Below are 9,280 nucleotides of genomic sequence, written 5' to 3'. Positions count from 1 at the left end.
TTTAAACAATCAAGAAACAAACTCGATTGGTTTTACATTCATATCAATCATTATCATCATTTCATGAACAAAAGAAGTCAAGGCATGGCATTTAGAAGCTCATAGAAGTCAACAGCAAGACTTGAATCAAAGGCAATCTCAAACATTTCCAAAAATCACCAAATAAATCATGATCAGTTATAACCCACAGCATGGTAAGCATGTCAAATTTCATCTCATTTGGACAAGTGGAAGGCAGCCAATGAAAATCAGAAAGGCAAGGCAATTTTGAACATGCTCAAAGAAGTCAACCAAACATGCATCAACTTGAAAAAATCATAAATCAGGGATGGCATATGATAAATGAATGGGACTAAAACCATGGCAAAGATTAAGATGTCTAGTACTCACATGTAAAATTTCATGTCCATCTAATAAAGTATGAGAATTTCACAAAACAAATGGGAACAAGTGTCACAAAAAGTCAACATAAGACCAAACAGGGGACAAAAATCTCAATAAATTGGAAAATGCCATAAACAAATCCACAAAAAATCACATGTAAACTAGACATACACAAGCTCAATCATGCAAAAATTCAATCCATTTTGAGGTCAAGAAGCATGGCTATGAAAATCATCAAGTTGCACATCAATGGTGTGACACAAATTGTCACACCCTACTTCAAAAAATCATAACTCAATGACCAGAGATGATAAATTCATAAACTCTATACCAAAATCACCATGGATGTGTCTAGTTTGTGCACAAAAAATTTCAAGGCCATAGGATAAAGTGTCATCAATTCACAAAGGATTTGGTAAAAGGTACAAAAAATGGATACATGTCACAAACCCTAATACCATTTAAAATCTACTTATGCAAAAAAATCAGGAAAAATCATGATTAAATACTAGAGATTATGATGAACATGATGCAAAAATTCCCATGAGATTTGGATTTAAAATGAAGATGTTATGATTTTTGGAAGAAAGCCATGCCAAATGAAATAAATATTGAGAAATAAATGATTTAAACAAATAAATAAATCCGGTAATGGCAATGTGGTAAATCCGTGGATCTTTAAGTAAAACGGTGCGTATTGGCCACTGAAACGAAATGATTTGATTGGTTGTTGGCTAATGGAACAGTAAAACAAGCTCATGCATACGTGAACAGGAAATCTGGGCATTTGGAAACTAGGGTTTGTGAAGCAACAGTGCACATCATCTTCAACCAGAAATCGTGAAAAAAAATCATGCCCAGAAACACAAATTGAAAGTATCATTCGAACCAGCAAGCATCACACATTACAAATCCATCATCCATTTCTACTAAATCAAGCTATTAAGGAAGCATCGTGTGAAAACATCAATGAACAACAACCTTCAAATCAGCAAATCTTCAAAAATACTCAACCAATTTTAAAAACAAGACTACCAATGAAATCAGCATGCAAAGGCCTTTCTAAAACATATTAGGATTTATCAAATGGTGTTGTTCGAAATCTTACTTGATTTTGAAGAAGTTAGTGAAACAGTGAGGATTTGGCTTGGTCTTGTTGAAACAGTTGCTCCAATAGCTTCCACAAGATGTATGGAGGAGAATCCTAGCTCAGCAAGGCATGAGATGGCATAAATCTTGAACTGCCATTGGTGATGCTTGATGTAGCAGTCGGGTAAGCAAGCTTTACAGTTGGTGAATGAAGGTTGAAATGAGCTCAACAAAGGTGATGGATGGTGGAGCAAGCAAGACAGGCTCGAGTTCTTTGACAATTTTTCAAGAAGAGTTCCAAATGCCAAAAAATGTGATTTGAGAGAAGAGGGGTTTTTCTGTTTGTGATGTTGGCTGCTAGGGCTTCATTGAGCAGAAAATGAACCTTATATGTGCTGTTTAAGGTTTGCTAAGTGAATGCTAATCACAATTTGGTTTAATGAGAAGTTTTGCTAATTTGAGCATTTTGGCCTAAGTGCATGGTGCATGAGCAAAAGCTGCGAAATTGGGCCTTGTAACATGTTCCAAATGTCATTCCTGAACATTCCCAATTGGCACAATTGATTAAAAATGGTTATTTCAAAAATTCATTTTTGTACCACACTTGAAATAATTCAAAGCCAATCCAAAAATGCCATTTTGATCTATGATGTTTTGGTGAATGATGGTTACATATTTGGAAAGAGGAGATCAAATGTGACTTGTTGCAAAAAACCCCACCCAATTTGGCCAAATGGTTTGAGAGATATGACCTTTTGAAGTTCAAATATTTTTGAGAATGAATTGATCATAACTTGCCAACCATACATGGGAATTGAGTGTTCTTAGACTTTTTGGAAATGGGAGAACAAGATCTTCAACTTTCATGTTGGGAAAAAATTCATTTGAAGCTTGTATCATGATGTAAGTTTGAGGATCAAGACTTTCCATTTTTGGCAAATTCCAATTACAGGTCAACTTTCTATTTTTGGAAATTTCTTGTCTGGCTTCAAATTCTTCCATGATGATGTTTGACATGTTATATGAGGCCTATATAGACATGAATGAGACCTCTCAAACCAATTCCCACCTTCAAATCACTGATTAAATGCACAGTTGACCAACAGTTGACTTTTTAGGGTTTCTGGTGAACTGAGCCATGACTGATGACTTCTGAGCAATCAAACCTTGACCAAAACACTTCAAAAGGACCCCTAGGTCATGTGAACATGTTGGACCAACCCTAGGGCCTTGGCTCAATGAAAATTACCCTTGCTTGCTTGATTGACTAATCTCCTGACCAGTTTGACCTAACTTGTCACCTGAACTTGCACTTGGGTAAATGGACAATGCAATGTTATGCAGTGGACTATATTATGTTAATGAACTAATGATGAAAATGTATGTACAAAATGTAGGTGCAAATTTGAGGTGCTACAGCGGGCAACTCTTTTAATTTGTAACTCATGTAGAAATTCTTATTTTATACGCATTGGTAATGCTTAAGTTGCTGCCCGTTTACGACGAATGTCTCATTGGATTTACCTCTTATATCTACAGCTCCACTTCGGAAGACTCTTATGACCTCAAAAGGGCCAGACCATCTAAAACGAAGTTTGCCTGGAAATAATTTAAGTCGAGAATTAAAGAGAAGGACTATGTCACCCTCGTGGAATTCTCTCCTTGTTATTCGTCTATCAAGCCACTGTTTGGTTCTTTCCTTATAAATCTGGGCATTTTCATAGGCATCTAATCTAAGTTCTTCTAGTTCATGGATATCTAAGATTCTTTTCTCTCTTGCGACTGTGCAATTCAGGTTTAGGGTCTTAACGACCTAATAAGCTTTATGCTCGAGTTCTATAGGAAGGTGACATGATTTACCATAAAGTAGTTTAAATGGAGTGGTTCATATCAGAGTTTTATAAGTTGTCCTATAAGCCCACAAAGCTTCATGAAGTTTCGTAGACCAATCTTTCCTAGAAGTGGCAACAGTTTTCTCTAATATTTGCTTAATTTCTCTATTAGAAACCTCAACTTACCCACTTGTTTGAGGGTGGTAAGGCATTGCTACCCGGTGTCGGACTCCATATTTGAGCAACAGTCTTTCAAAGATTTTTGAAATGAAATGGGAGCCATTGTCGCCAATGACAATCCTTGGTACACCGAATCTAGGAAAAATTACATTCTTGAAAAGTTTGATGACTACTCGTGCATCGTTAGTAGGAAAGGCTACTGCCTCGATCCATTTTGATACGTAATCGATTGCAACGAGTATATACTTATTACCAAAAGAAGATGGAAAAGGGTCCGTGAAATCTATACCCCAAACATCAAAGACTTCTACTTCCAAGATACCTTTCGGTGGCATCTCATCGCGTCTAAAGATATTTCCAATGCATTGGCATCAGTCGTAATTTATAATCGCGGTGTGGATATCTTTCCAAATATTAGGCCAAAAGAGACCATATTGTAAGATCTTCGCACAAGTTTTTGAGGTGTTTGCATGCCTTCCATAGGATGAAGAGTGGCAATGAGATATGATATCATTTACTTCTGATTCAGGAACACATCGATGGAAAATACCATCGACTCCCCTTTTGAAGAGTAAGGGTTCATCCCAATAGTAATGTTTAAGATCATGGAAGAATTTCTTCTTTTACTGGTAAGTTAAGTCTGGTGGAAGTACTCCAGCTGCCAAGTAATTGACAAAGTCAGCATACTATGGCAGCACGGTTTTGGTGCAAATTGATTCCACAACTTCATTAGTTTCTGCATCATTATACATAAAAGAACATTCGACTGTTTCGCTTTCACTTTCTAACTGGGCTATAAGTCGATCGTAGGGGAAATCATCATCGATGGGCACTTGTTCGGGTTTTAGGTCCTCAATCCTATAGAGATGATCTGCTACCACATTTTCAGTGCCTTTCTTATCTTTGATCTCTAAATCGAATTCTTGTAAAAGAAGAACCCATCTTAAAAGTCTTGGTTTAGCATCCTTCTTACTTAACAGATACCTAATTGCGTGCGTGGTTGGTATAGACAATTATCGTTGCTCCCACTAAGTAGGAACAAAATTTATCCAAAGCGAACACAACGATTAGGAGTTCCTTTTTTGTGGTGGCGTAGTTCATCTGCGCGTTGTCTAAGGTTTTACTTGCATAGTAAATCACATGAAGCTTTTTATCCTTTCTTTGTCCTAAGACAACGCCAACGGCATAATCACTAGCATCACACATTATTTCAAACGGTTTACTCCAATCCGGTGGTTGCATAATAAGTGATATGATAAGAGCATTTTTCATATGTTCGAACGCTTTTAAGCAGTCTTCATCAAATATGAATTCAGCGTCTTTCATTAGTAAGCTCGTTAGTGGTTTAGTTATTTTAGAGAAATCTTTAATGAATTATCGATAGAGACCGGCGTGTCTTAAGAAACTGCGAATTTCTCTAACAGTTTTTGGAGGTTTAATATTTTCTATAATTTCTATTTTTGCTTTATCCACTTCAATTCCTCGGTCAGATACAACATGTCCAAGTATGATTCCTTGTCGGGACATGAAATGGCATTTTTCCCAATTTAATACGAGATTGACTTTAATGCATCTTTCAAGTACCATTTCTAGGTTCAAAAGACATCCTTCAAAACTTTGCCCACAAACAAAGAAGTCGTCCATAAACACTTCCATTATGTCGTCTATAAAATCAGCAAAGATCGACATCATACATCTTTTAAAATGTTACAGGAGTGTTACACAGTCCAAATGACATTCGTCGATAAGCGAACATACCATAAGGACAAGTGAATGTAGTATTTTCTTGGTCATCTAGATGAATAGGAATTTGGAAGAATCTTGAGTATCCGTCTAAATAACAGAAATGAGAATGTTTAGCCATTCGTTCAAGCATTTGATCAATGAATGGCAATGGTAAATGATCTTTACGAGTGGCTTTATTCAGTTTCTATAGTCTATGCATATCCTCCATCCGGTTTGAATTTGTTTAGCTATGGATTCGCCCTTTTCGTTACTGACAACCGTAACACCTCCCTTCTTTGGTACGACATGTACTAGGCTAACCCAGTTACTGTCGGATATCGGGCATATAATTCCAGCTTCTAAAAGCTTTTGTACCTCCTTTTTTGCTATATCACTCAAGATAGGATTTATTTTTCTATGATGTTCTATAGAGGTTTTACAGTCCTATTCTAGAAGAATGTGATGCATACATATAGAAAAACTTATTCCTTTTAGGTCTGAGATGTTATAGCCTAAAGATGTTGGATACTTTCTTAAGACATGAAGTAATTTTTAGGTTTCTATCTGTCCTAAGTCAACATTGACTATTACTAGTCGTTCAAGCTCGGTGTCTAGGAATTCATACCTTAGGTATTTGGGTAGTGTTTTAAGTTCTACATAAGGTTTCTTTGGGCATGGCATTGGATTGGGTGTTAGTGCTAGACATTCCCTCAGACTGTCATCTACGTATGGCTCATGTCAATTATCATCTTCGAATATAGGAGGCACTAGAATCTTTAGTACTTCAGTATACTTAGATGGTTCCCTTTCCATTTCTTTCACACATTTGTCAATGACGTCTAAGAGACAACATGAATCTTCTATAGCTAGCGCCTGTAAGAATTAAGCTAAAATAAATTCGAATTTTTCTTCCCCAACTTCGAAAGTTAGCTTTCCTTTCTTGACATCTATGATGGCTCTAGCTATGGCTAAAAAGGGTCTTCCTAAAATAATAGGGACGTGGGAATCCTCCTTTATATCCATTATTACAAAGTCGGTGGGATTATAGAGTTGACCTATACGAACAAGAATGTTCTCTAGCATACCTATTGGAAATTTAACAGAACGGTCAGCTAGTTGTAGAGACATCTTCATTGGTCTTAGTTCTCCTAAATTGAGTTTCTTGCATGTGGATAAAGGCATTAAACTAACACTAGCTCCTAAATCGAGAGTTTTGTCTATGATAAACTTTCTGATTACACATGGTATGGAAAAACTACCTGGGTCTTTCATCTTATGAGGCATGTCATTTTGAATAATAGTGATACACTCAACAGTAAGCATAATGGTTTCGTTATCCTCAAGCTTTTTCTTATTAGATAATATCTCTTTAAGGAACTTAACATATGAAGGCATTTGCGTAATGGCTTATGTGAATGGTATAGTGATATTAAGCTGCTTCAGAAGTTCTACGAATTTCTTAGATTGTCCTTCATTTTTAGACTAAGAAAGTCTTTGAGGATAAGGTATATGTGGTTTGTATGGTGGCGGAGGCACATAAGGTGTTCCTTTATCTTATACTTCTCTGCTTTTGTCTTCCTTTCCATCATTGGTTGGTTTGTTTACCTTTTCAATTCCTTTACCAGAGTTTTAATACATGGCTGGGTTTTGGAGTCTTGGGACAACCGGTTCATCTAATTTTGTCCCACTTCGTAATGTGATAGCATTAGCATAACCTTTTGGGTTTGGTTGTTGTTGACCAATACATGCTCTAGTTGGGGCTGCTATTGTTGCTTGGTGTTGGGCTACTTGGGAAATTTGGGTTTCCAACATTTTATTATGGGTAACCATAACATCAAGCTTACTTGACACTTGCTTCATCAGTTTGCTATTATGAGCATTTTGATTTGCAAAATCTTTGTTTTGTTGAGCTTGGGCATTCATAAAGTTTTCCATCATGATCTCTAGATTTGACTTTCGAGGTGCTTGTGGAGCAGCAGGGGCTCCTTTCTGATAACCAAGTGGAATAACAGGTGTTGGGTTTGGAGGAAATAAAGCATTATTATTTTTATAAGAAAAGTTCGAATGATTTCTCTAGCCAGGATTATAAGTGTTGGAATATGGATTTCCTTGAGCGTAATTTACTTGGCCGATAGGAATACCAACTAATAACTGACAGTCAGCATTAGTATGCCCATGGGTTCCACACAATTCACAGTTTGGTGTTACAACGGCTACGGTAGCTGCTGGTGTTATGGAAAAATTTTCGATCTTTTGAGTAAGTGCATCCACTTTAGCATTGACGCGGTCTATGCCATTGACTTCGTACATCCCGCCTTTCAAAGTTGGTTTTTCTATAGCAGAACATGCACCTCCCCATTGGAAATGATTTTGAGTCATGTTCTCGATGAATTCATAGGCTTCATCATATGGTTTGTCCATTAAAGCACCGTCAACTGCAACACTCAAATTCATTTTAGTGTTGTACAAAAGACCATTTTATAAAGTATGGATAATCAGTCATTGCTCAAGTTCATGGTGTGGCCAATGTCTCATAATGTCCTTGTATCTTTCCCAAGTGTCGAAAAGAGATTCGTTGTCTTTTTGCTTAAATTCGTTTATTTGAGCTCTTAGCATAGCCATCTTGCTTGGTGGGAAATATTAGGCTAAGAAGGCTTTCTTCAACTCGTCCCATGTGATTACGGAGTTTGAAGGTAGAGACTGAACCCAAGCTCTAGCTCTATCTCTTAATAAAAAGGGAAAAGACGTAGTCTAATTGCTTCGGGACAGACACCATTTGCTTTCACTGTGTCTGCGTACTGTACAAACACTGACAAATGTAAGTTTGGATGGTCTGTAGGACTACCTGAAAATTGGTTTGTTAAACGGATGATAACAACGAAGGTTTCAACTCGAAATCGTTTGGTTGATGGCATAAGCAACAATGTTGTTGTGTGGTTCCTCTTGTGAAGGAACAACGTAATACTTAAGAGGACGATTTTGTGGTCCTTCAACCATTACTGGTTTAGATTCTTATTTTTGTTTTCGAAAAGGAAGATTGTACTTAATTCGGAAATTATAAACTCGGCGTTGTAAATTAATAAAATGCTCGACTTCGTCAACTGGTTGTTCTAGCTCTTCGCTTTTTTTGAGTGAGTGCTTAGTATACAATTGACGGTTCAGGAGGGTAAATAAAATAAAAGTTATCTTAGTCTATATTGTGCAATAACGAAATCACAATATTGACTAAATTAGTCCCCGACAATGGCGCCAAAAACTTGATCGCGATGGACGTGTCTGTCGGATAATAACTGCAAGTATACAGTTTATTGGGTAGTTTTAAAAGATTGTCGAACCCACAGAGACTAATAATCAAACTAATGTTATTTATTGCTGAAATTGCAAAGCTAAGGCTAAAGTTTAAAAGGATATGAACAGAAATATAAACGCTAATAGCTAGAGGTTTGAAAATGATGATAAAATGAGTCCGAAATATGGATTCTGTGTGTAGCGGTAAATTCATGATCATCAAGCTATGGATAAGCTATAGATCAAATAACAAGAGTCGCCACCACGCTTTTATTGTTTCCAAGGTAAAAGGGAAAAAAGTATGAACAAAACCCAAAAGTAAGAAGTTTTCAAATCAAAACTAATAAAATGTCAGAGATTACAGGTAAGGGGGTTGGTTACACAGAGGGAAGGTGTTAGCACCCAAAGTGTCCTAGGTACTCCTAGGGAGCCCTTTTTGTGTGCATATGTATTTTGTACAAAGTGATATTTACAAACAAATAGAATGAGGGGGATGAGAAAAGAATTCATTAATTATATTTTTGTGTTTGACAAGACCTTCAGTCTTGTGCCTATGTACCAACATAAAAATGAGGGATCAAAACCTCGTAGTTCGTGATACAAATTTCAAAGTGGATGCATTGCTTTTGAAAAATTAAGTTTGAAAGTCACAAAGGCCTAAAAATGGTTTGAATGAGTTAGTTCTTTTTGGCTTTTTGAAAGTTTAAGTCAAGTATAGTTAAGTCTATTTACAAGCTTGATTTAAGAAAAGAAATTTGAAAGTGCAATGGCATAAGGCCAAA

The 9,280-nt window shown here is 36.6% G+C and overlaps 2 protein-coding genes across 2 annotated transcripts; both read right to left on the bottom strand.

Annotated features, from left to right (window-relative positions):
• Positions 1–5,948: 5,948 nt before the first annotated feature.
• LOC127094167 (uncharacterized) lies at positions 5,949–6,605 on the bottom strand. Its single transcript, XM_051033029.1, has 2 exons — positions 6,240–6,605; positions 5,949–6,083 (listed from the first exon to the last, which is right to left on the bottom strand). The coding sequence occupies exons 1-2, from the start codon at positions 6,603–6,605 to the stop codon at positions 5,949–5,951; spliced, it is 501 nt and encodes a 166-aa protein (XP_050888986.1).
• A 678-nt stretch (positions 6,606–7,283) lies between these two features.
• Positions 7,284–7,664, bottom strand: LOC127094166 (uncharacterized). Its single transcript, XM_051033028.1, has one exon. The coding sequence runs from the start codon at positions 7,662–7,664 to the stop codon at positions 7,284–7,286; it is 381 nt and encodes a 126-aa protein (XP_050888985.1).
• Between the last annotated feature and the right edge of the window lie 1,616 nt (positions 7,665–9,280).

This window comes from Lathyrus oleraceus, chromosome 6 (genome assembly GCF_024323335.1).
Source record: "Lathyrus oleraceus cultivar Zhongwan6 chromosome 6, CAAS_Psat_ZW6_1.0, whole genome shotgun sequence".
Classification (NCBI taxonomy): Eukaryota; Viridiplantae; Streptophyta; class Magnoliopsida; order Fabales; family Fabaceae; genus Lathyrus; species Lathyrus oleraceus.
Note: the sequence above shows the minus strand (reverse complement) of the source record. Positions and strands in the feature narration are given on the sequence as shown.

Bases quoted from the DNA above. Each gene is read 5' to 3' on its own strand.
- LOC127094167 (XM_051033029.1), bottom strand. From the start codon at position 6,605: ATGCCTTCATATGTTAAGTTCCTTAAAGAGATATTATCTAATAAGAAA. The intron at 6,084-6,239 runs GTAATAATGGAT...TAATTCTTACAG, and splicing joins TCTATAATCCCACCGACTTT to GCGCTAGCTATAGAAGATTC.
- LOC127094166 (XM_051033028.1), bottom strand. From the start codon at position 7,664: ATGAATTTGAGTGTTGCAGTTGACGGTGCTTTAATGGACAAACCATAT.